Source organism: Leptidea sinapis, chromosome 1 (genome assembly GCF_905404315.1).
Source record: "Leptidea sinapis chromosome 1, ilLepSina1.1, whole genome shotgun sequence".
In the NCBI taxonomy this organism is placed as follows: Eukaryota; Metazoa; Arthropoda; class Insecta; order Lepidoptera; family Pieridae; genus Leptidea; species Leptidea sinapis.
Genome location: NC_066265.1, coordinates 19,848,352 through 19,875,877, shown reverse-complemented (window position 1 = coordinate 19,875,877; position 27,526 = coordinate 19,848,352). Strand labels below are relative to the sequence as shown.

General features: G+C 36.3%; 3 protein-coding genes across 5 annotated transcripts in view; 2 read left to right on the top strand and 1 right to left on the bottom strand.

The window, feature by feature from the left end:
- The first annotated feature begins 79 nt into the window (after nt 1-79).
- LOC126967752 (kelch-like ECH-associated protein 1B) lies at nt 80-7,548 on the top strand. The gene is made up of 4 exons (XM_050812424.1): nt 80-288; nt 389-547; nt 2,201-2,377; nt 4,629-7,548. Exons 1-4 carry the CDS (start codon nt 141-143, stop codon nt 4,871-4,873), a joined length of 729 nt encoding a protein of 242 aa, XP_050668381.1. The 5' UTR covers nt 80-140; the 3' UTR covers nt 4,874-7,548.
- On the bottom strand, nt 7,540-16,889 carry LOC126967693 (uncharacterized). 2 transcript variants are annotated; one of them, XM_050812284.1, is made up of 7 exons: nt 16,719-16,889; nt 16,558-16,629; nt 14,762-14,892; nt 14,249-14,353; nt 10,422-10,637; nt 9,634-10,208; nt 7,540-9,561 (listed from the first exon to the last, which is right to left on the bottom strand). In XM_050812284.1, exons 1-7 carry the CDS (start codon nt 16,773-16,775, stop codon nt 7,775-7,777), a joined length of 2,943 nt encoding a protein of 980 aa, XP_050668241.1. In that variant the 5' UTR covers nt 16,776-16,889; the 3' UTR covers nt 7,540-7,774. The 2 variants fall into 2 exon arrangements, with proteins under 2 accessions (XP_050668241.1, XP_050668251.1); XM_050812294.1 differs by having other exon boundaries at nt 14,762-14,880.
- Nucleotides 16,890-23,149: 6,260 nt separating this feature from the next.
- LOC126967732 (dual specificity protein phosphatase Mpk3-like) overlaps nt 23,150-27,526 on the top strand; it is a 57,364-nt gene continuing 52,987 nt past the window's right edge. Inside the window, exon 1 of one of the 2 annotated variants that reach the window (XM_050812365.1) lies at nt 23,150-23,774. In XM_050812365.1, coding sequence (XP_050668322.1) covers nt 23,408-23,774 — 367 coding nt within the window. In that variant the 5' untranslated portion in view covers nt 23,150-23,407. The remainder of the gene's footprint in view (nt 23,775-27,526) is intronic. The other variant, XM_050812376.1, reaches the window with a different exon arrangement.

Genomic DNA, 27,526 nt, shown 5'->3' with positions numbered 1-27,526 from the left:
TTACCACCCCGAGAACAACTGCTGGACCGAGGTGGCGCCCATGGCCGTGGCCAGGAGCGGCGCGGGTGGGTTACAGATTGGGAATAAGGCGACCGCCTGAGGGCTATTAGATATTATTATTGTGGACGTACGTGGCGTCCATGAGCACGGCGCGCCTGGGGGTGGGCGTGGCCGTCGTCAACCGGCTGCTGTACGCCGTGGGCGGCTTCGACGGCGCGCGCCGCGTGCGCTCCGTGCAGTGTTACCACCCCGAGAACAACTGCTGGACCGAGGTGGCGCCCATGGCCGTGGCCAGGAGCGGCGCGGGTGGGTTACAGATTGGGAATAAGGCGACCGCCTGAGGGCTATTAGATATTATTATTGTGGACGTACGTGGCGTCCATGAGCACGGCGCGCCTGGGGGTGGGCGTGGCCGTCGTCAACCGGCTGCTGTACGCCGTGGGCGGCTTCGACGGCGCGCGCCGCGTGCGCTCCGTGCAGTGTTACCACCCCGAGAACAACTGCTGGACCGAGGTGGCGCCCATGGCCGTGGCCAGGAGCGGCGCGGGTGGGTTACAGATTGGGAATAAGGCGACCGCCTGAGGGCTCTTCAATATTATCCTTTGCACAGGATGCCGGCTAGATTATAGGTACCCAAGGAAGCCTGTTTCTGCCGTGAAGCAGTAATGTGTAAACATTACTGTGTATCGGTCTGAAGGGCGCCGTACCTAGTGAAATTACTGGGCAAATGAGACTTGACATCTTATGTCTCAAGGTGACGAGCGCAATTGTAGTGCCGCTCAGAATTTTTGGGCTTTTCAAGAATCTTGAGCGGCAGTGCATTGTAATGGGCAGGGCTAATCAATTATCAGCTGAATGTCCTGCTCATCTCGTCCCATATTTTCATTAAAAAAAAGTATTTATTGTAACCTTTTCAGAGTTTCTTGCGCCCGTTCTTCTCAGGTCTGGGGAATACTTTCTCGAATGGATAGAATTGATAGTTATTAACTTTCAATAAGTGACATCATATCCTATTTTAAATAAAAATAATTTAATTTTAATTTAAGGGGAAAATGTTGCATATACTTAATGTTACACTCAGGTAGCAGGGATTACAGATTTTTGTGTAATTTCATTTTTGTAGTGTAATTTCAGCTTTTCTTGTAAAATAAAAAATTTTGTAGAAAAATATTTGTCAGCGTGGATCAGAAACAGTTTTCAAACTTGTGACAGGTAGAATGCCTCGATGAGGATATTCAGACATACGTACAGAATTTAATTGCCCTGCATGATGACTTCAAAATCAGATTTGAAGGTATTCTAACAATGGAAATACCAGCATGGATCATAAATAAATTTGATGAAACGGTAGTATGAAGTTGTAGAGAATGTGATATTTCAAGACAAACTACTAAAGCTTAACACTAATGAGGAGAGCGTGAATTTTTAAACAAAATAACAAACATTTTGCCTGCAGTCAGAAATATCCAAAAAAATATGGTGGAATAAAGCTTTTGATAGCTTTTCTCTCGTTTTGTTTTATCGAAAAAGTTTAGTGTCGGTACAAACCTTTTAACAAAAAAAATAATTACAATTTTTTTTTCTTATTTTTCCCACTCCAAATGGGGAGTTTTCTTAATGTAATGAGAATTGAGTCGTTCCTTGCGCAGTGAGTAGAAGTCAATAAAATAAAGTTGGATGGAATTAATTTTTTTGGTTGGTATCTTTACTACATCTAATCACAGCTCAATCAATTATTAACCAATTAATTCTAACTTTTTAGAATACTATAAATTCGTGGTTAGTACCCAGCTGTAACGCAAATTAACATTTCATCTTCACATTTTTTGAGGCCCACTAAGGCACAAATGCAAATTCAAATATTTTTATTCAAAATAGGATATGATGTCACTTATAATTGGACGTAATTCCAGAAAAACGTTCCAAACCACAATCATGTCGAAATTGATTCAAGAAAACAAAACATGATTCATATTAACGGACTGACAAAAAATGGCAGCCCTACTGTCACTCTTTAAATGACATCATGACTTAGTAGCCCAACCCACATGTATGGAATACACTAATTACTTTAAACACGAATTCCTTAAAATGTGATGTATGTGTTTTAGAAAGTTTTTCAGGAACTACGTCCAATTGTAAGTTAAAACTACCTGTTGACATTCCGTTTTAATTTATTTCGATTGTTTGTATGTGTCAGGCGTGGCAGCCCTGAACCAGTATATCTACGTGGTGGGCGGGTACGACGGGTCGCAGCAGCTGGCGGTGGTGGAGCGCTACGACACCGAGCGGGACGCCTGGGACAGCGTGGCGCCCGTCACGGTCGCGCGCTCCGCCCTGTCGCTCACCGTGCTCGACAACAAGCTGTACGCGATGGGTGAGTGACGCTTCCATTGCAGATATTGACGGACTTGTGCAACAAGTAAACAACAGAAAAGCATTCGACAAAGTTGACCATATCATTTTACTTAAAAAATTTGCGTATAACGGTATTAAAGGGAACTCGTTAAGATGGTTTGCATCTTTTTTGTCTAACCGCACTCAGAAAGTTATTATTGCAGGATATGAATGAGAAACAACTAAAATAATATCGGGAGTTTTCCAAGGCTCCATAATGGGTCCTCTTTTATATATTATTTTTATAAACGATATCTCTCAATGTTTTATTAACTGTAAATTCATTACGTTTGCGGACGATCTTAAAATCTATAGGTCAATCCAAACAATACTCGACATTAAACTAATGCAAGAGGAGCTTGATAGATTTAATCAATCCTGTTCTATTAATAAATTGTACTTAGCACACAACAAATGTGTGCATATAACATTCACAAGAAATAAATATAAAATCGAGGCTACCTACCACATAGGTAATACAAAAAATAACTAAAATTAAGGACCTTGGATTAATATTGGATGAAAAACTTATATTAGATATTCATATCGATTATATTACTACTAAAGCATATCAAATGTTTATACATTTTCTACTAAATCAAAGAAGATTAAGTTCTCATGAATTCTTAAATCAATATAATTTTACAACATTATCTGACAGGTGACTAGTATTAGACGTTATATTGGCGTTATGTTGCAAGATATCGATTTTAGAATATATACACTTTGTACTAGATCGCAAGAACCATTCATACTTAGCAGATGTCGCAAATAAATATAAATAAAAAAGTGTGTGTGTCAGCTCCCACGTACGACTTCAGTTTACTCCTCAAGAATGAAGGCATTTAGGCATTTTTGCTGGAATTTCAACATCTGGCCGAACAAATCTCGTGTTAAAAAAATCTATAGAAATCAAATAAATCCTTAATGCTCAAAATATGTCAGGAAATGCCCAAACACAACTCCTGTTAAAAGCGGAATTCAAAATTCCAATTCTAAAAGGTCCATCAAGGACACATTTGTACACAAGATTACATTTTGGCACACCCTAATAGGTATATTATACTACATGCGTAAGCTATCACGCTCACACAGGTATATTATACACACACACACACAACTGAAAAGTGAAAGGTGCGCGATAAATGATGCGCACCAAAAACGTTACTATCCCATTAGATGAGTAGGTTTTACTCTCCATATTTTTCTCACACCGGGCGCCTTATATGAAAATCGATTCTTAAGGAGTAAACTCCAAAAATAAAATAAGTTATTTCACTCAGCCGTTATGAATACTAAATGATTACTTACTCGCTGCCAGTCTAAGTCACTTGTGGAGCGACATGTTCAAGGCGGCTATTGTACCTTCTTTGTTCGGTTCGAGCTGTCATCATTTAGTTCAATGCTACAAAGACTACTACTCATGAAATAAAACAACAGCTAGTGAATTACATAAACGGGCGAATTACTATTAACCTTTCCGCATCGGCGCGCTCCGGATCTCGCTGTACACTGTAGATCGGCAAGCTTCCGGCATTTTCGCGGCATTTTCCCCGTGTGTATTATTTTACGTGTAGTTATAAAATGCTTATAACTAGGGTGATTTGAGTGACTGTCACTGAAAGCTATTGAAACAAGCTATAAGACCATGTATAAATTATTCATATTGTCTTTCTTTTTTATTTCACAAAGACTTCATTCGAAAAAAAGTGTAAAAATAGGTATATTTTAAAATAAATATTGTAATTATTGTTAATTACTTGTTTTATTTATTTCCTTTTATGTTTTTGTAATGAATAGTATATGTTAATTATAAAATTAAGCTTAAATCTCCACAAAGAACGATCTTCGTGTAAAGTCTTGATAACGACCGCTCGCTGCGCCGGCCGGGAACAAGTGGACACATAAGTGCTTTGTCCGTAAAGCTATGACGTCGAATATTGGTGGCCTTGAATCGTAACGGATCGAAATGTGTTTGGGAATTCACTCGTTCATAACTGCGTAGGCAAATAAACCATCTTGTACACCTAATAAGGGTGAAAACTGGATGAGGTAAAAGAGTGCCCCGCGGCACAGCCGCTCTCATTGTTTTTTGAATTACCAGTGCCCGCGGGCACGACTGATGCGGAAAGGTTAACGCTCCTTCGTTGATAGGCGATCAGGATACAATACAACCGGCCGAGTGAAACTTTTTAAAATAGTAAACGGTTATAATAATTGTTAATTTCCAGGTGGTTACGACGGCGCTTCGTTTCTTGACATTGTGGAAGTGTACGACCCGGCGACAAACACGTGGACAAACGGCACGCCGCTGTTGTCAGCGCGCTCCGGACACGCCTCTGCCGTGTGCTGTCAGCACGTGGCGCCCGACGGAGACGCCGTGCCAGCCGCGCTCAGGAAGGTGGCCCGGCTGGGGCAGGAGGTGCCCTCGGACACGGTACTGGGGGCCGTGGCGCACGCGCGGGACCGGATATAACAGTGCAAGTGATACAAGGGACTCGTGGTAATATAAGACGATAACATTGGCCTACCAAGTGGCTAAGTTATCAACGGAATATATAACCCGCTTGTGTTTATAGTGTTGTATCCCAAGTCGAGCACAATATTTAAAGACTTTTTTATAAAAAACACTAGTGACAGTCTCTACTGACTAGTAGAGTCTAAAAATTACTAAGGTAAAAAAAATTATAAAATCACTCACAAACACTGAGTCAGATGTTGCCGGATAAAATGTGAGGCAAAATTATCCATAGCATTATCATCAATAGAAATTGACATTTAAATTGGTAATTTCAAACCTGCATTTATTGTTTGATACACAGACTGATGTGCTTCTGAATAATTTGATTGTGATAAGAGATTAGATAGAGATAATTTAGAGTTGCTAAAAATGTAACATATTGAGATATAAACAAGGAATGCTTTAAATGCGCTGGTACATCCCTACATTCCATAAACTAAAAGCACGCCCTGGTAGGTTCAATAATATTGTAATTATAGATTAAACAACAAAATTAGTTAACACTTAGACACATGTTAACATATAGCACAAAATAAGTTTCTATCAGATACGCTCGACCCAGTTTCATGTAGTAAACTACTATTAATATAGTAGTTTACTACATGAAATACCTAATGGTAAGGGAAAAAGTTTCTTCGCATTTATATGAAAACACAAGAAATGGTTTTTTTATTTCAAATCTTATTTACATAAATTAATGACATTATACATGTGCCATTATTCCCCTCTCTGGATGGTTAACCTGACACTGCCTAAAGAATTCTGAAGAGACCGAAACAGGTGGAAATCAGAAGGTGCCAGGTCAGGGTATATAGCAGCAAGTCTTGATTTTTGCTAAGTTGCTTAAAATGTGTGTGGTCTAGTTTTATCGTGATGATCGACTAGAACACCTCTCTATTGATCAATTCCAGCCGCTTTCTCTCAACTTCTTAGCTTTAATCTCATCAGATGCTGACAGAAGAAATCCGAATTGATGGCATCGCCCGACTGTATATGTTCATAATGAAAAATACCCTTCCAGTATCACTTTATTTCGAGTTAACCCGGGTTTTGCCAGTCTGTGAAGCCTCACCTTTTTCGGACGTTCTTTTCGTACGAGATCCACTAAACGTCACCAGTTGTCAATATCTTCAAAGAATGGTTCGGTGTAATTAACGTCTCAATAAAATGAGCACACAAAATAGCACAACATGGTTCATAAGGTTTTTCAGTGAGCTCATATGACATCCAAATTTCAAGCTTCCAATGTACGAACTATTTTGTGATCAATTCCCAGTTTTTGAGCTATATCCCACTAATATGCGGATTTTGCTCCAGATTTTCAATTTTTTTTTTCTCTTTCATTCGTAAGAAGGCGACCAGAGCGTGCATCTTTGACATCAAAATTCCCGACTCTTAGTAATACTGCATTAGGTCCATAAACGTCACAATTTATTTCGCGCCTTGCATTGCATTTGTCCTATCAGTTATAAAACTTTAGAACGTTTCGAATTTCTTGATTAGATTTCACTCATATTGACAAAAAAAATCAAATGATAAATAGCTGAAGAAAACAACATGTTACTAAATTGTTTAGTTTTTGGAAATGTAACGTTTAAAGTCATATCCAATATTATAGACCAAGAGATGTTATTACAAATTTATACATACTATAGGCGAAAAGTCTTCCCCAACCCATTTACTTTTGATTAGGATTGTATAATATATCAATTATTAAATATAACAAATGCATCCAAATATAATTAAAATACCCAATTAAAATGTACGAAATGTTTGTATAGATTTGTGACAAGACCTAGTCTAAGAGTTTTTAATCCTATAATGATTTATTTGAACAGACAGAGAAATAATCATTTCATTAAATTTATATTTTTCTTATTACTCTCATTGTATTCTGTAAAAATATTAGCCACTATGTTGGGTTTCACCATCTCTTCTTTCATTTATATATTTGTTGACAGACTGGTGAGATCTAACAGTTCCTAATTTGTTGAATAAATATAAATTACACTTTGGATAGTGTTTGTTATGTGATAATACAAGGAAATAAGAATATAATTATTGTAACATGCTCAGAAACCTGTAGCTATTAAAAAAATCAAGTATGTACTAGGCTTACAAATATACTTGGTATAAAACCTATATAAACCAAGAAAATGCAAAATTTTTGCTATATCGCTGACAACACTGATAATTCTGAAGTTTTCGAAATATTAAGCAGCCTAACAAATGGAATAGCGGGAAACGTGTACGTCCGAATAAACCAATCATAAACAAAACAACTATTTGGAAATATTTTGCATATTCTTGGTTTATTCTCAGGTATACTTTATACCATTTATTTTATTTGTAAGTAAAAGTATTTACTCGTATTTTTTTAAATACAACCAGGTTAGCTAACAATGCTTCCAATATTCAATAGCATGTTGTATGAATTTGTATATAATGCTGATAAACAATACATGAATTTGTCATAAGAAATAATTATGTGACGAAAAGAATCCCCCACACCACTGTAAGCCATTATTAAATTAATAATAATTTTAAATTTATAAATATACATTAGTAGTTATTTATATAATGTAAATAATATTGATTATTAATTAGGAAATTAAAGACTGTTTTGGGAACATTGTCTTTTATTTGTACTATAGGATATGAACATCAAATTCATATTATAGAAAATGTGTTCTCGAAATTAAAATGTGCTTAGCCAAAATTACATTTGACTTAATAAATAAGAATATTAGTAAATACTACATGAATACAAAGTAAAATATCATTCATTTCTTTATGTACAAACGGAATCCTATAATACATTATATAAAATAAATCAATAATTTATGAGTAAACAATTCACAATCTCTTAATTTTCCTTCTCCTTTTTACAAATATCCTGACATCGGGAACATCATTACATGTATCAACAGAGCTTGTGTTTATAGTGGACTCTGCTGATTTCGTTCCTTCGTTAACCAATGCTCTACATGAACTTTGTTCAATACATAAATCTTCGAAGGTAATGTTTTCCTTGTATGGTGTTGATGTGGCAATAGCTTTTAGAACATTATTTTGTTCTAAATTATTGGAGGGTTCTGCATGTTTAACTATTTTTTTATTATCTTTCAATTCATCATCACAAGTCTGCTGTTTTCCTGTTGATATAACAATAACATTGGAACCATTCATTGATACATCTGCATTTATATTTTTATATATTAGTTCAGGATTTACTTTAATCTCTTGAGTACTTGTGGAAACAGGCACTGATACATCAGTATTTTTACATTTATTTGCAGGCACATTTACTTGAGCACCAGCTATGTAAGTAGACTGGCTTGGAACAGTTACAGGAATATCTACATTCTTATGAATGTCATTGTAAAAAGTACTAGGTGCACTGCTTTCAACTTTTTCCACATGAATATCCATTGCACTTTGAGTGTCATCAAGTATCTCTGTGAATTTATTTTCTGTGTGCTTTGCAATACCTAGATCTTCAGGTGTGATTAAACTACTACATTCACCAAATAAGTCTGAAAATTTAGTTTTAATTTCAGTTTTTTTTGATTCTTTATCCTTTTTCGATTTGGTTTTCTTTATTGTGTTCAAATCCTTGTTTGGTTCTTTAGTTTTAGATGACTTCTGGTCTTGGGATTTCTTTCTGCTTTTTTGCTTTTGCTCTGTTGTTTTTTTAAGTTCGTCTCGTTTATCATTGATTTGCTCCTCTGCTTTATTTTCTTTTTTGTTTTTTACATTGCTAGTTATAGATATTTCAGATTTTGAGGCTCTTACTTCTATGACACATTTATTACCTTGATCTCCATTTTGATACCCTCGTGTGGTGTATGTAATGTCATCACAATCATTATCATCACTTAATAACAAATCGCCTTCGACAGTCCCGATAGACTTGGTCATGACGCAATCACCGTCACCATGACTAATATTCTTGTGCCTTTGTTCACATTCCTTAGATATACTTACGATTGAGATATTTTTTAAACTATTGGACTTATTCGGCTCTGCTATTATTCTAGGGAGGTCATAGTTCTTATTATTATTTTTAGGATTAAAACTTCCAGACTTATTATTTTGACTTTCTATACTCAAAGTACCACTATTTTCTAAATTGATTTTACCTTTAATTTCATCTTCTTTCGATTTTTCCTTTTTTGGTATTCTAAAGTTACGAATTGACGATACCTCAGACAGATCTCGTGATTCCTTTTCCTTGTTGTTTAATTTAGTTATACAAATATCTTTTTTATTATGTGTGTCACTAGTTTGATTCTTCGAGAGTTCACACTTGTCATCTACATCAAATTTGCTAAACAGGATATCATCTTCTGTACTTGTGATTTCACCAGATTCCAATGTCATATTAAGGTTTGCATTATCAATATCCCGATATATTATATCTGTGGCAATATCATTATCTGTAGTTGGAGCTGGTAATTCTCGCAATGCGTCAGGTGCAATCACTTTTGCAATACCCCAAACACTTTTGTCTATTACTTTTAATTCAATATCTTTACAACATATTGTTGATAAAAGAACTTTATCGTTTTCAGTCTTCAAAATATAATTCTTATCGCACATTCGGGGATCTTCTAATGGGATTACTGAAGTATGCATTATTTCTGTAAGGAATAATAAAAAAAGATTAATATATCTAAAACTTAAAGTAGGTTTTTTTTATGGTAAATAAATACCTTTAACTGGGTGCTGAAGTGAAACATTACTATCAATATGATCTGGTGACATACACGACCTAAATGTATCATCAGGTGATATCACAGTTTTGATATCAGTCACCTCTCTTTCGTTTACAACTTCACTTAAGTGATGGCCACTTGATTCTCGTCTTACCCTTTTTAAACTAGGCTCTTCTAAACTTGTTTCTACTTTATGCTTCATGGGTGGCCTTCCATGAACATAGGAGGGTGAACTGTCATACTCCCGCTGATCTTTAACATAATGTGCACGGCGTTCACGACTTCTATTTCTTTTGTATCTATCTGAAGGTGGACTTCTTTGGCGGAAGTATTTACCTCTTTCTTCTGCTGTGATAAGCCTTTTACTATGATGATTATAATAATTTTCCTTTCTTAGTCTTTCTCTAGGATCTCTGTATAATCTTTGATTAGAAAATCTAGTTCTTGTGGTCGTAGTTTCAGGTATACTACTTCGTTTATTATTATAATTTTTACCAGCCTTTGTCTCTTCTCTCAAAGATTCATACTTTTCATCATCTTCTGAACTAAACACAGGAGATATCTCTGCTTGCCTGTAACAATATTCAAATTAATACAAATTTAGCAAAAGAAAGTCTCTCACATTAATCAATTAAGAAGTTAACATTAAAATTTGGTTACAAAGATATTATTTTAGCATTAGATAACACTCATTTATGATTTAGCACAGAACGGTAATAACCTAATGCTACTATTCAATTTTACTTATTGGATTAACTCAAAAATCCACACAAGCCATAACCCACCTTGCAGGCAAAGACTTTCTCCTATCCATGATTCTCCTTGATTTACCAATATCTTTTCTATCTCGCTGTGGCTTTCCTCTTTCCTGCGATCGACCTTCATATTTATTTTCTTTAGAAACATAAGCATCGTGTTTATCGTTATTTTTTTTATGTTCCTTTGTCTTTTCACTTTTGACCACTGGGGCTGGAGATACTGATTTATTACTACTGGGTGTTCTGCAAATAATTAACAACACAGGAAATTATTAAAGACTCAATACTGGGTCATAAAGCTTGATCCATACAAAAGAGTGGCTGGAAAGAAATTTTCTCATATCGTCGATTTTTGTCATAAAAAAAAATATATATTTTTATTATTATGAATAAATCAGTTTCCAGATTAATATTTAAGTTATCGATAAGTTGTGTAATATAATGTATTGTATATATTAATGAAGCACGACATCATCGTGAATATCATCACTGCTATTTTTACTCTATAGATGTTACATATGCAATATGCAAGGGAAAATCCAGAGAAAGCATCCTCCCGGAAGAAGGCGTACTTCGTGGCTAAAGAATCTCCGAACACGGTTCAACCTTGGCACAGGATCCCTGTTCCGAGCTGCTGTGTCAAAGATAAAAATAGCACTAACGATAGCCGACCGCCGGTAGGAGATGGCAACTCAAGAAGAAGAAGATGCTACATATAAATAAAAGTCTGTACTACGTTTTGTGTCGCTCCAACTCTATTCGCTGTGATTGTTTCTTTAGTTGGATGTGCTAAAGTTGGACCCTAGATGATATCGACTTATCGACAAATTAACTATAAGTCTACAGTAATGTAAGTTAAATAATAAGTAACATTTATAATTCTGACTTAGTTATATTATTGCATTTGAACCACGTAATTTATTTGAATATTAATACATATAAATCATTAAATTAAAATCATTTAATTCATTATTGATTAAAAAAGGGAAACATCAAAGAAAAATAGATGTCACACAAAAAAAAACTAGTACAGGCCATTCACACGGCAACAGACACGAGTATCCTGTTAACAGTATCCGACAAAATACCGATCAATCCGAATTTGGCATTCGGTTATGCCACTACAAACTGGAAGACAATGACCAGTAAAAAGCAGGATCCAGTTTAATTACACGTTAAGTTTAATATTCCTACTAGCTGCCTGCAGACCGTATCCGATATCCTAAAGTAAACAACTTAGATTCATCCTTTCTCAAATCGCCCATGAGATTACGAAAGATACCCACTTTCTGTCGTTGTTTCAGAATCGGGTGAACCCAATACAATATCGCAACTCGCAAGCATGTTCACATCCACCACGTCTAACCAATCTATACCGTTCGTTGCTGTACCGCAGCAAACAGGACGCAAACTACTGTATGGGAACACAGTGGTGTTTTTTCCGGTATTCAGTAAAAAAAAACCCTTACCGCAGAACTGGCTGCCGTGGGAATGGGGTGTTATTGAATAAAATTAAAATATTTGATTTAAAATTATGCCTTTTGAAGTTTTGGGAATTCAGGGCTCTATGAACGGCTGGATCACTGTCACACACTCTTCATTGTGTATCTTCTACCGCATTAATCACGGGGAGTGTTACGAAGAGCTGCTTGACCTGATTCTTGCCGCCGAATTCCACCTTAGTATGACACACGCCACAAATTATCATCATCTCCACCACCGGATGTGTAGCGTTCCTCCACAGTGCAGTTTTCAATGAACTTTCTTCCACATACAACCAATCTGTGGAATGAGCTTCCTTGCACGGTGTTTCATAAAAAACCGCCTACACAAGGCCCGCAACGCTCCTGTGATTCCTCTGGTTTTGCAAGGGAATATGGGCGGCGGTGATCACTTGCCATAAGGTTACCCGTACGCTAGTTTGTCCTCTTACATAAAAAGAAAAATATTCTTGAGAAAAAAATTCTTAACATAGTGACAGATTGAAAATGAAGTTATCCGGTGTACAAAAGAAGAAGCACTTGAAAGATTTCAGCGTATTTATAATTTACAGCTTAAATTATCACCATAAATTATATTATAGTACTAAGATAGAACGACTTAAGACGCCCGCTTATAAGTTGCTTTTAAAAATCACACTTCGTTGGCAGCTGCGATGGATGCGTAACACATTGATAAGATGGAGCAAACTACTATTATTATTAGAAAGATACCAATAGCACCATTACCTCAAAACCAAAACAAATAGACGTTATTTGTCTTTAGTTAAGTTCTTCTGGTTGTAAGGTCAATGACTAACCTGATAAAGCTAAAATTAAGTACCATAACTTTGACAGAAGAATAAATAATAACTTACCTTGACTACTAAAGTACCTTGATAATGTTTACGTTTGATTTATTTATCTAAAATTTACTGGGTAGCTAATATTTAACTCCCAATTTATTATTTATTAATTACTTACTAAAAGAAAATTTTGTTTCATTTATATTGTCCTCCATATTTGATGAAAATTTAACTCTGATTATAAAAACAAAGAAAATAATAATATGTACCAGCACAGAATTAAGTAAGAGTAGAAATTGCTTCTCTTTCTATCGCGTGACTCTTACCTATTCTGATGACAATAGGGTTGTATTCTTTACCTAAAACTGTACCTACCGAGTATAAGGTCATCTTTTAAAAAGTGCTTAGTTTTTTGTTTAATATAAATAGTTTTGTGACTCTTTCGTTGTCAAACCCACATTAGTTGATAGTAATGAATACCACGACATAGTCAAACCTACTTAGTTTAAAGGAAATAAATAGGTAGCTATCATGAGTGGTAATATCATTATTATAATAATCACTTTAAATTAGGTTGTTTCAGCATCTTTAGGAAGATTAAAAAATTTAAATTTGGATCACAATGACCTTTAATATGCTTTGCTTTTTTATGTTTCTTCATTTTTAAATGATCGGTCGGACCGGTGAAGTAGGTGAACAAAACTCGCATGTCACTGTTCACTCTTGATTCTGGATAGCCTACTGTGTAGAGGCCACCGCGCTTAGCTACGATTTCGATACCTACACGGGGAGTGAGACAGGCCTGGCAAATTACATATGGTAGCCAAGATAGTATCGCCCATGTTGTAGTTTCCCGTTTATTGTGGAAGTGTCGGATAGCTGATAGCTGACCTCAATTCAACAGCTCATGTTATTATAAAATTATTAAGAATATATTCAAACATTATTTAAGATTTAATATAAGTATTAAGACACCTTTTTAATATTTTCAAATCTTTTGCAAACCCTTTGTGGTCAGCTCTGCAACCCGGGTTCAATATGCCTGTTTTTGCAGTCGGCTGCTGCTTTAACTGACACATTAAACTAGGGCTGTGTTCTGCCACCCATTGGTACTATAGCTTGGTATGGAAATATCCATGTTCTGTAGCATCACATTGGCTACCACAACGGCACAGGCACTAAGATGATCTGAAGAATAACAACTTTGTCCCAAGCGTAGGATGCAAAAAACGAATGCATCCTATCCGATTCTACTGACTTGCAGTTAAGTGCCGGGTTGCTGGTGTTATGTAAAGTGGCTGTTGGATAGACACCACACACCTGACCAGGCTATGGTCTGACATTCCGAGAGGAATTGTAGTTGATTTGCTCATTCAATAGTAAAAAATACTTGCTAAATAGGCCTTTCATAAAAATATATCTTGTTTATGCATCGGCAATATAAAATAAGTATTTTCATTTTTAATTTAATTACCAATGTATACCCAAATTTACTCAACAGAATCTAATTGTGATTTATTACCACATAGGTTCCGTAAATTAATTCATACCAATACTTAAGTTACAATACCTTTTATCTTCATTAGTCTGTACTTGAGCTGTGTTTAGCTTTGCTTTGAGCGATATCAGGTGTCTGCTGTTATTCTGCATTGCTCTCAATAACATTGAGTCTTTTCTGAAATTGAAATACACTTATATCAGAACAATGTATATACCTGATAGTATAATGTACCTGACTAATTTAAGGATTTTAAAACACAAAACTTTTGTAGTCCCGCTATGTAACTACTAATATTTATTTAATAAATGTAAAAAGTTATATTAAAAATGTAATGAATGTTGATAAGAAAGCTCTTTATTATAGTGTACACATAAAAATCATTACAGCCCATTAATTTGCTGTCAAATATGCAAATTAAAATGACAAAATATTTTTTTAAAGGAGAGGGGGAATAAACAAGTGCAATATCTGTATGTTGTGTGTGTTGAAGGCTTAAGTGATCACCGCCACCCTGCAGAAAAATCACTTGACTCTACCTGCCTTATATCTGTAAATATTGGTTTAGTAGCATTTGATACTTACTCGATATTAAGATTTGTGATCATATGAGTTTTCCGTTCTATCTCTGCCCTGGCTGTTTTTAACAATGTTGAATAATTTAACTGCAATTTTTTATATTCCCCATTTAATTTGTCAAATTCCTGCAAAATGTTCTATAAAATCAATGTCAATCAATCCACTGAAAATATGATTTCAATTATTGTATTATTAATTGCAAGCCTTGTCAAACAAAGGAAGAAACCTAAATAAACAGACCAATAGTTTGGAAAAATGAAAATCTGGATAATTTAATCTTTGTAGATTTTTTTACATATTTTTAACTTAAGCCAGATAACTGTAACGGCATAGGCAGGGGCGTGCATTGTTTTTCTAGTAAGGTAGGCACTGTGGATTTAATGATCCATACTTAGTTGAGCTTTGGAATGTGAAAAATTGCTTACCGTAGGTGTTTAGTATCTAGCAATCTATCAATAGAAGTTTGGTTATAAAATAACATAACCAAATTAAACTAAATTAATTTTGGGCTATATTTATTAAAGTTTGTAATGAAGTAGGCACTACCTTATTGCCTATATGATATGCACGCCCCTGAGCATAGGTACATATAATTTGTTGATTATACAAACAAAGAAACATTAACAAACTTTATTTTTAATTCAAGATGCATTTAGTTAAAACTGAATTCTATGAATACCTTCATATTAGCAGGTAAAACATACATTTTCATATGTATGTACCTATATTATTTTTAAGTTATTAACATACTACATACATCTTCTAAAATAATAAGGTTTCCTCAGATATTTCTAGCTATTGTTTGCATGCAGAATAAAATTAATTGGAACAGTTCAATCAATGGCCACCAGCAACAAACATTATGTGAAATCCTAGATCATGTTGCTACTAAGTTATTTGATTGTTATTGATAATCCTAATGAACACAAATTGGAAGACCTGATAATTTTTTTATGAACATTAAAAACAATATGAGCAGGACATTCAGCTGACGGTAATTTATACACCCTGCCCAATAAAATGCAGTGCCACTTAGGATTCTTGCAAAAACTCAAAAAATCTGAGTGGCTCTACAATTGCGCTCATCACCTTAAGACATAAGATGTTAAGTCTCATTTGCCCAGTAATTTCACTAGCTATGGCACCCTTCAGACTGAAATACATTAATTTCACTGCAGAAATTTACACCAATCTTACTCAAACAGAACATTGCAATCAAAATTAATTAATTATCTAGCATTAGCATAGCATTTTCACAATTTTAAAAATTATATTAAAAGCATGCTCAGCTTTTGTGTGTTTTCAGGCCTAGCATTTATATTTAGTAGTATTAATGCAAATTAACTGTACCTGTAATTAGTTATTAAATTCAGTAATAGAAAATCATGCATAACAATCTGATGACCTACAAAATATTTTAACATCCTATACAATAAAATAAACATAATCTATTTTAATCAAACTTTAACCTGTGTTCTTAAACCTCATGTCAGGTAGGTAATGTTAAGAAGCTTTTTTAATGGCAATATTCTTTAAATAGTAGAAAATATTTCTGCTGTAACACACAAACAGCTAAAATATCCCTGTGTTTAATGGACATCAACTAAATAACTTCAATCTAGGTCTACTTTAATACCCATTTTTTATTAATAAGAACTTAATGTATTAATGCTAAAGAACATAGAAATATTTCACATGAAAGGTTCTTTATACTGTTTCATCGTGCTATAATAGTAGCTTAAATTATAAATGACATGTTTTAGGACTGTGATCCAAGACATGACATTTTAATGAATACTAACATTTTGCAATCGCGTCATTGTTGTAGAATACTCTTCAACCTTCATTTTCAACTCCTTATTTTCATTTTTCAACTGCAACAGCATTCAAATTTAGTTCGACTAAACAATACATGGTTCACATAGAATTTGGCGCTAAATTGTGGCAGATACGCAATACTCACATCTTCGACAATATTAACATCATCATAGTTATCTAAGTTTTCGTAAATATTATCCATTAGGAAATATTACCACCAATCAATCGTTAAAAATAAAACTATATCTGTATTATATTATTATAACTTAAATAATATCATGAATCAAATTTCAGAAAAAATAACACTCGCAATCTTTTAAATTTACACAATTGTATTGAAAATTTGACATTTGATTATTTGAAGTGGATTTTGACAAATGACGGTGACGCTCATTTGACGTTTGTAATAACTAATACATAGCTTTTTTTTTTGGTTCTGTTCGTCCATCTGGACAGGCTAATACATAGCTTATAAACACTTGTATACTAGAGATAAGACCTTAGAGTAATGACACAGTGTTAATAAGACCGAAAAATGTTTTTTTATGGTTTCTGGTTATTATGAGTCTACTTTCTGCTGGCCCCTTAGACTGCTTATATTTTAGAAGTTTAATTTTTGCATGAAAATATCAATGAAATAAATATTTGATGTAAATGTCATGGTTTTTGGCCCTATCAGATACTGTCTAAATCTTACTTGAAAATGTTCACTTATATTACATTAAATAGGTTCTAACATGTTCAAAGCATATGACAAAAATTTAAGGAAAAATGTTTTGATTGTCTGATTTTAATAAGTTAATCATATAAGGCACATTGCCAAATTCATAAGGCTCAACACTAAAAAAAATAGGTGTATCATCGTCACTGTCCTGCATAGAGGTCAGTGATCATCGTACTGCTAGGTCTTAAAAAGTATTCATAAAGTAATATTAATTAATTAAGTAATTTAATTTTTATTCGATAAATTAACATTTATTTTCACTCAAAGTTCATTTATTAATTCAAATATTAAATTTAAAACCATTTAAATTTTATCAATGAACGTGTGTTTCAGCATATTAAACACAAATTAGTACGAAGAAGTTTTTGGAGACCCCTGGTCGATGGACTTGTACTTTAGTCACACGTGAAGTTTTCAGAGTTAGATTCTAGGAACTCCATATCTACACACAGAATCAGGTATCGGGATGTGAGTTGAAGTCTCCCAGGACGTAAGACACTTCCAAACCATTGTTTTATCATATTTTTTTTTTTATGGAATAGGAGGACCAACGAGCGTACGTACCTGTTGTTAAGTGATCACCGCCGTCCATACTCTCTTGCAACACCAGAGGAATCACAGGAGCGTTGCCGGCCTTTAAGGAAGGTGTACGCACTTTTTTTGAAGGTACCCATGTCGTATCGTCCCGGAAACACCGCACAAGGAAGTTCATTCCACAGCTTTGTAGTACGTGGAAGAAAGCTCCTTGTAAACCGCACTGTGGAGGACCGCCACACATCCAGATGTTGAGGATGATATCCTAACTTGTGGCGTGTCGTGCGAAGGTGGAATTCGGCGGCAGGAATTAGGTAAAACAGCTCTTCGGAACACTCCCCGTGATAAATGCGGTAGAAGACACACAATGAAGCGACGTCTCTACGCAACGCCAAGTGATCCAGCCGTTCACAGAGTACTGGGTCCCCGACAATTCGAGCTGCTCTGCGTTGCACGCGGTCAAATGGATCGAGCTGATACTGGGATGCACCAGACCAGAGATGACAGCAATACTCCATGTGTGGCCGGACCTGCGCTTTGTACAGCGCTAGAATGTGGACCGGCCTGAAGAATTGCCGTGCTCTATTAATGACGCCCGGTTTCTTTGAAGCCAATTTGGCTTTGCCCTCCAGATGGCCACGGAATTGGCAATCGCTCGAGATTTCGAGACCCAGTATTCCGATACTAGGCGAGGCTTTTAGGGAAGTGTTGTCGAAGAGCGGTGATACGACAAATGAGGTTTTTTTAGTGGTAAACACGAAAACTTGAGTCTTCTGGGGGTTAAATTGGACAAATTTACCCCATTCCGCGACCTTCTCAAGAGAGGACTCGATAGAAGACACAAGTTTCTCCCGGCACTGGTCGACGATTTCCCGAGAGAGACGTGCATGGCCCGTGTATACGGCATCACCAGTGCTGTCATCTGCATACCAATGAATGTTGGAGGTGTCCAACATATCATTGATATGCAGAAGAAACAGCGTAGGAGATAGCACACAGCCTTGGGGCACTCCAGCATTCACGGGCTTCGAGTTCGAGCAATGTCCGTCGACAACGACCTGTATGTTACGCCCAGTGAGGAAGCTGGAGGTCCACTTGCACAAGCTCTCGGGAAGCCCAAATGATAGAAGTTTAGAGAGGAGCGCCTTCTGTCATACACGATCAAAGTCCTTCGCTATATCCAGGCTAACTGCCAGGCCTTCCCCCTTGCTTTGAATAGCCGCAGCCAATCTATGTGTTAGGTATACCAGAAGATCACCTGCCGACCGACCATGGCGAAACCCGTATTGTCGGTCGTTGATCAACTGGTGACCCTCTAGGTATACCAAGAGCTGACGGCTAATTATGCTCTCCATGATTTTGGAGAGCAGGGAGGTAATAGCAATAGGCCTGTAGTTTGCCGGATCGGAACTGTCTCCTTTTTTTGGATCGGATGGACAGGGGCTGACTTCCATGAGTCAGGAACTACGCCTTTGGAATAAGAGTGCCGGAATAAACGCGTTAGCACCGGCGTCAACTCAGGGGCACACGTTCTAAGCACTATTGGAGAAATGCCATCCGGCCCGCTCGACTTCCTGACGTCCAACGAAAAACAGAGCTCGCCTAACAGTTTTCTGTCTGAACTGTACTTCAGGCATAGAGCTCTGACACCGCAGGATGGTCGGCGGTGTTTTTCCGTTGTCGTCAAGAGACGAGTTGGAGGCGAAAAGAGCGCACAGGAGATCGGCTTTCTCTTTTGCCGTATGGGCCAGGGTGTCATTCCTCATGTGCAACGGCGGCATGGACGGCTGGCTGAAGTTACCAAGAGCAGCTTTCGACAACGACCAGAACTTGCGTGTTCCGGTCGGGTAACTGGAAAGCTGCTCGCCTATTTTGACGACGTGTTTTGACTTTGCACGGGCGATTTGCCGCTTAAAAAATCTGGAAGCACGGTTGTATTTCCTCTTAAGAACTATGCAGTTCGGATCCTTTGTGCCCAGCGCCGCAACCCAAGTTCGATACGCCTGTTTTTTGCAGTCAGATGCTGCTTTAACTGACGCATCGAACCAGGGCTGTGATCTGCCACCGATCGGTACTACAGAGCTTGGTATAAAAATATCCATGCCCTGTAGTATCACATCGGCTACTGCAACGGCGCAGGCACTAGGATCATCCGAAGGGAAACAAACCCTGCTCCAAGGGTAGGATGCAAAAAAGGAACGAGTCCTATCCCAATCTGCTGACTTGTAGTGCCAAACGCGGGGGGTCGCTGGTGGTCTGCGACGTGGGCGTCGTATAGGCACTACATTCCTGACCAGGCAATGGTCGGACGTTCCGAGAGGGGCGTCGACAATGACCTGGTAACCATCGGGATGTGTAGTCAGCAGAAGATCTAATAAGGACGGCATGTGGCTATCCACATCCGGGAGCCGCGTTGGCGACTCAACCAATTGGGACAGATCGTACGCCAATGCAAAATTATGCACAGATCGCTCTGCGTAGTCTGTGGTACGTGATCCAAGCCATTCGGCATTGTGCCCGTTGAAATCACCCAAGACTACGATTTCAGCGGAGGGGATCTGTGCAAGCACGTCATCAATTGCCGCTTGAATGCAGCCCATGAGATGATCGGTTTCTGCGTTACCACTATGGGACCTGTAGACACACGCATAGATGCGGACGCGGTCCTCTAAATCTACGCGGAGCCAGAGAGTGGACAGGTCCCTACCCTCAAAATTGCCGAGACGGCGACAGCAGATATCCTCCCTAACGTACACACATACCCCGGGTATGAGACAAAAAATTGTGCTCAATTTTGTACCAGGGGTACGTTAAATATGACGTATCGCTAGGTCGAGATATCTGCGTCTCCGTAAGGAAACACAAGGCCGGCCTCGCCGTCTCAAGGTGGTGGTGGACGGCGTTTAAGTTGGAGTGAATTCCCCTGATATTGCAAAAGTCCACATTGAGTGTGGAGCGGGGTGCCGTGGTGTTACTGCCTCGTTTGTCCTTGGTATAGCCAACACTCATGTGTTACTCATGGAAATTGTATAAAAATTCACCGTCGTATACACTATTAATGACTAGAAATTCATTCGCACCTGTACGGAAAGCACACATAAACGGTCACTACTACATTCTACTATATTCACCCTGGAGAAATTGGAGTTGCGCCACAGGATGACCAGTCCGCCGTAGGGACGCCCTCTCAGGATTCCTACACTCGTTTCAACCGATGATTTTCACGTACATTCAACATCGTGGAAATCAGGATACCAGCTAGATTATGGGCACCACAACGGCGCCTATTTCTGTCGTGAAACAGTAATGTGTAAGCATTATTGTGTTGCGGTCTGAGGGGCAAGAAATATTACTGGGCAAATTAGGCTTAACATTTATGCTCCATTGTGACGAGCGCAACTGTAGTGCCACGTAGAAGGTGTTTAAAGAATCCTGAGTGGCACTATATTGTAATAGGTAGTGCATATTAATTACCATCAGCTGAACGTCATGCGCTGCTTGTCCCTTATTTTCATTTTAAAAAAACTGTTCATGTTCTATGTTCATTAGTGTTCGTAGGGACTCTTATTGTCCTTTTACGCTCCCAATATTTTCACATTTTACGTTATTGTTATTTATAGAAATGTATGGTCCAACTTTTTGAAGTAAATTCTCCAAATTTACTGGTGTCATTGTAACAAAATTTCTGAATCCACTTCTGTTTTGTATTCTTAAATCATTCATCAAGGAACGATAGGCCCCTTCTTGCTGTCGTCTCCTCAAAAATGATCGCGACCAATACTTGCGTGGTGCTCTTATAAGGAAGCAAAGTTACGCAATACCTTCACTTTCAATTGTCTGCACTGGCATGTCAAACAAGTTTACTTACAAGCCTACAACAACTATAACTGGAGACTGTTATACGTGCTGAGTTATACTTGCTACTAACGCGCAGTCCTTCTGTGCGTTAGTAGCGCTCTCTGGGTTTCCACGGAAGACCAGCGTTGTGGATTCTTTCGAAACCACAACTATACTGAGTTGGGGGCCCATTGGCGTCATTAGATCATAATTAGATTAGTATAACTTTAAGAACTATTATCCGAATGTATAATGACGTCAATCAACATTTATCTTTCTTTCTTTCTATAAAACATCAGATCAAATACATGTATACAACTAGTAGGTGACAAACAATTTCATCAGACAAGCTTCGTACAAATTTAGTCGGTGACAAGTTTTATGTTTTTGTATTTTGAAGACATTGCACACAACTTGTATTTGAAATTTGCATGAAACTTGTTAAATACATGTATAATACCTTGGTGAAAACGACGGATTATGATGTATAAGTATTCTGCACTCATGAAGCAAAGTTCCGCAGTAACTTCACTTTCTATCAACTTATGCACTGACATGTCAAATAAGTTTAGCTACCAACCTACAACAAGTATCAAATATGAGATCATATACATGTATACAACTAGTAGGTGACAAACAATTTCATCAGTAAAGATTCATACAAATATTGTTTACGACAAGTTTTACGTTTTTAAAGTGAAGCTTTTATTACGTCGTCTCAAACTTTTTCGTCTGTGTGTTGCATGTCCTAATAAAATATTATTCCAAAAAATTTTTGTTAAATGTCTATAAAGTGAAAAAAAGTTTCACTTTTACCGTGGTTTCATAAAACCACGTACTACAAAGCTGTGGAATGAGCTTCCTTGTGCGGTGTTTCGTGGACGATACGACATGGGTACCTTCAAAAAAAGCGCGTACACCTTCCTTAAAGGCCGGCAATGCTCTTGTGATTCCTCTGGTGTTGCAAGAGAATGTGGGCAGCGGTGATCACTTAACACCAGGTGACCCGTTCGCTCATTTGTCCTCCTATTCCATAAAAAAAAACACAATCCTTTTTTTGTATTTTGAAAACATTTCACACAACTTGTATTTGAAATTTGCATGAAACTTGTCAAATACATGAATTATACCTTTGGTGTAAACGAGTGTAAAACAACAACCTACAACAAGTATAAAACATGAGATCATATACATGTAGACAACTAGTTGGTGACTATCAAATTCATCAGACAAGATTCATTTTATTTTCTCTACGACAAGAATTACGTTTTCGTAGTTTGAAAACATTGCACACAACCTGTATTTGAAATTTGCATGAAACTTGTCAAATACATGTATAATACCTTGGTGTTAACGAGGGGTAATCATTACTTATTCTTTGTTTTTAAGTGTCAGAATGACAGTTGAGTAATTTGATAGTTTCTAATTGATTGTCAACAGTCAGTTTTCGCTTTCTGTCAAAGACCGATGTCATTCCAATACAGTGGCTACTGGCTTGTAGATAAAAAATCGCGTCGACTCGTTGATGTCGGTTGTTCATACGTTGTGGACGCATTATTTGTTTGATGTTTGTATTTCTGTGTTTATCAGAAAATTTGAAACGTTTTTCATATTTGGATAATGTTCCATCAAAACTATACGTGTTTGATATTATCTGTGCTAGTGAAATTTGATTAGTAGTGAACAGTGCAACAGGCAATAAAACACTTGTAAACAGAAGGTACCTTGGTCAATTCAAGATGCCTACAGATTCTGAATGTGAATGCAGCTTAGTGTCGAAAGAGTGGTTATTATCAAAGCTGAGATCAGACGAGAGGGACACAATATTAATAGATTGTCGAGGATCAAATGATTACGCTGTGTCTCATATACGGTCGGCCGTAAATTTTTCAATACCCAGTATAATGCTTCGAAGATTAGCTGCAGGCAAAATTGAACTGGCTTCCACGGTCCAGTGTAAAGAATTGAAGGCTCGCATTGGTCATTGCCGCGTCAGAGGCACATTCGTGTTATATGGTGATGGAGCTCCTCGTGATCCCGATTCTGTTCATGGGATCCTGCTAAAGCGGCTCAAACAAGATGGCGTGCAGGTGGTCTGCCTCGAAGGTAAATCAAATCCCTATTGAGTTCATTCATAGTAGGCATACCTATGAGAAATATTAATATAATATTCATCAATATATATTATGTTCTTATAAATGTAAAAATATAGTTAATACTTTGTATGATGGATATAAATCAAATTCTTATTCTATTTAATGTTAGGAAGGAAATTATGACAATATTATGTTATGTATGAACACTGAAGGAACCAATACAAAAAATGCCAAAGCAAATCTAATAATCACATAATTCATACTTTGCTGTTATTACTTGATTGACAGATATAAGTAATATATCATTACTAGTCATAGGCAGTCTAGTTGCTATCATAATGTTATACTACGATAAAATATTAGATACTATCAATAATTTGTTATTTAAGTATAAATGTAAAATGATCTTAATTGTTAGAACCTGTAAGCATTCTATTAATTATTACCAACATCCTTCCAGAATGCTTGTGAGAGCCCTACACATTGAATATATATTTTTCTAACAACAGGTATCACCGTTGATAAAAACACCATAACAACACTTAAATATGAAGTAAATAACTAAAATATGAAGCAAATGAATGAACAATATTCATTGCACAACTGATAATGCCTTGTTCATTATTGAATAAAGTATATGTATACAGTATTATTTGTGTATGGACATGTACTTGGCTTCCTTGAGAAAAACAATGCAATATCTAACACAGTTAGTGTTCATTTTTATGCATCATTAGCACATTTAAATAGAAGAAGGCTATAGGCACTTCTTTTCGTTTACATAATTAACCTTCCTAAATTGGCAGTGCCCCAGGGCAGTAGATTTTTCAGATACACCAAAACCAAGAGTGCAGTATGGCACACTATTCCCTCACCAAGTTCTGACTCTTATTTGCATTTGTATAGAACAATATTTAAATCACATATAAATATGTAGATTGATCAGTGACTGCTTTGCATAGATATTGTGGTATTTTTACTAAAATAGTTAAATATTATATTTTAGAAATGTAACCATTGTGATATCATAATAATTTTATTCTAATGGTGTTTCCAGTTTTGATAGTGTTACTCAATATTTGCCTAGGCCCATTGGCCCTAGCACCTTGTAATTTATAGTAACTTTCTGAGCAAGTTCAAAGACTACTTAAAGAATCTTTTAAATACTTCTAGATAATTGAGTTCCTGCAAATACACCATGTAAATTTAAAATAAAATAGCTTAATCCTAATAGGTTTTATAAGCATTTGAAACTACAGATAGAATTTACGTACTTACTAGGTACGTTAGTTGTATCAGATTAGTAGCATAATATAAACATGAGGAAATGGTAAGAAATAATATTGTCAATAATAATAATAATAATATAATTTGATGTAGTAGTGTGATTTGAGATATAATTGTTCCTTTTTAGATACTCTCTCTCTTGTCTCTTAATATATATATATTATTCTTGTTGCATTTATATTTTTCTTTTTTATGAAAATAAGGGACGAGACAAGCAGGACGTTCAAAACCCCAAAAAATCTGAGCGGCACTACAACTGAGTTTGTCACCTTGAGACATAAGATGTTAAGTCTCGTTTGCCCAGTAATTTCACTAGCTATGGCACCCTTCAGACCAAAGCACAATAATGCTTACGCATAGCAACCTATTTTCAGTCTGTCAATTTTAATTAAACTACTTTAACTATATATACAGCATGGAGGCTTATAACTCGTAAAAGCAATTAAAAAGACTCCCTAAGCTGTAGCCTTGGTTAACAATAATATAATATTATGGTTAGAAACAAAATATGCATAACTTAAGATATTTACTCATAAATATTCTTTATTAAGTTAACATTCTTGAGCAGGTATCTAATAATTTATTCAAATATGCAAGTATCTCAAGCAAAAGAATTGTTTGTTCTAAAAGGTATTTTATTTTCGGCTGCAGTTATGTTCTGAAAACAGCCGGATAGATAGCTCTTATTAGTGTAGTTTGAGGGTAAAATATTAATGGATATATTTATTTTTGTTGTACAAAAGTAGGTTGAATGAGATTTCATGAGCTCAATATGTTACAGGTAGCTGGAGTAAAAAAGTACCCAGAATCGTAGGGGACCAACAAGGTGTACATGTAGATAGTGTAGCCTCTGTAATAACTCATAGTTCATTGTCAAAGAATTTGCTACCTGATATTTTACAACCTTTCAGACCATATTTACAATAAATTCTGGGGATGCACCACAGACTATGAAGGAGTTTGTGGTTTACAAATGTGAGCTGTGCATATAATAGCTGGTATACCATCGCACCAATGTCTAAGACCTATTTTCGTGTCATTGAACATATTGACAATACCAAGCCATCTAATACTACAGATATATATCTAATACTACTACATATATGTAATACTAGCGACAGCCTTATACGCTGTATAAAAAAAGTGGCGACACCACCAAGTACCAGTTGCAGCATGCAAATTGCAAAAAATACAACAGAACACAGAATTAGTACATGCTAACCTTCCCTGCCTAAAATAATGAAAATACCACATGCTTACAATACTAGGATGCCGCAGTCGCTCGTCATACCGCTTCGCTGCGGAGTATATTTGAGCGAAGCGAGGTAAACTAAGTCTGTGTACAAAAACAAAACAAAATTAATCCAAACAAAAACAATACAAACAAAATTCTTATATAATATATTTTATTGTCTATAGTAAAACTATAGTTATGATAATAAATATAAATAGCGCGTGCCAATTTAGAATAATTTGTAAATCATGTTTGTTTTTAATTATAATAATCGAATCAAGTCGAAATTCAAAATTCTGTCTCGATAATAACCTACAAAATTTGGAAAGCTTTTTATGAGTTTAATTTTTTTTAAATCGGTCGAGAAATGGCTGAGAAACAATTTAACACAGAATTCAATTGGAGTCACCCGGTGGGAGCTCCGCTCAGCTTAGTTTCGCTCAATAAATATAGTATGTAATAATGAAAGAGTCCAACAGTTTCAACAGCAAGAAGGGAGAAACGTGAGGCGGAGAAAAAGGTAACGGTCAAATTTGGTGATTTATTAATAACATTATGAATTTTACAATCATAATATACAATTACAGTCATTGAAATTTTTCAATGATCCAAATCAATCTACATAGTTAGTAATCCGCATTTCTTAGTTATGTTTCGCCCAGGCCTATATATGTATACTAGCTGACCCAGCAAACGTTGTATTGCCGATATTAAAATCGCGATACAAAAGTAACTGTTGATCGTAGATGGGTGAAAATTTGAAGTTGTAAAAAAAAATTAAAAAAATGCCAAAAAAACATTTAGGGGGATAAAAAATAGATGTTGTCTGATTCTCAGATCTACCCAATATGCACTCAAAATTTCATGAGAATCGGTCAAGCCGTTTCGGAGGAGTTCAAAGTTTAACACCATGACACGAGAATTTTATATACTTATTAGAGAATTAAATTCTTTATTCCTTTAATCTAAATGCATAAGTACCGAAAATGAAGCCCGTTTAATATGAGCTAAGATTTAATGATCTATTTGTATCAATGGCACTATAGTTTGTACTGGATAAAACTGGTTTTATGCGTATGAATGTTGACGGCGAGGTAGGTAACAGAGGTCGTAAGTCGAGGCATCCGCTGTACGAAACGTGGGAGAGGAAGCTCTCTACTTATTGTGCTCTTCAATGCGCGACGGCACCCACCATTTGTAGATACCATCGTTCGTATTAAGACATCCTACAACACGACTCA

Coding starts and splice junctions, on each gene's coding strand:
- LOC126967752 (XM_050812424.1), top strand. CDS start 141: ATGAGCACGGCGCGCCTGGGGGTGGGCGTGGCCGTCGTCAACCGGCTG. Junction 289..388: donor CGAGGTGGCGCCCATGGCCG/TGGCCAGGAGCG, acceptor CGTCCATGAGCA/CGGCGCGCCTGGGGGTGGGC. Junction 548..2,200: donor CGTGGCCAGGAGCGGCGCGG/GTGGGTTACAGA, acceptor TGTATGTGTCAG/GCGTGGCAGCCCTGAACCAG.
- LOC126967693 (XM_050812284.1), bottom strand. CDS start 16,775: ATGGATAATATTTACGAAAACTTAGATAACTATGATGATGTTAATATT. Junction 16,630..16,718: donor ATGTTAATATTGTCGAAGAT/GTGAGTATTGCG, acceptor ATGCTGTTGCAG/TTGAAAAATGAAAATAAGGA. Junction 14,354..14,761: donor ATCACAAATCTTAATATCGA/GTAAGTATCAAA, acceptor TTTCAATTTCAG/AAAAGACTCAATGTTATTGA.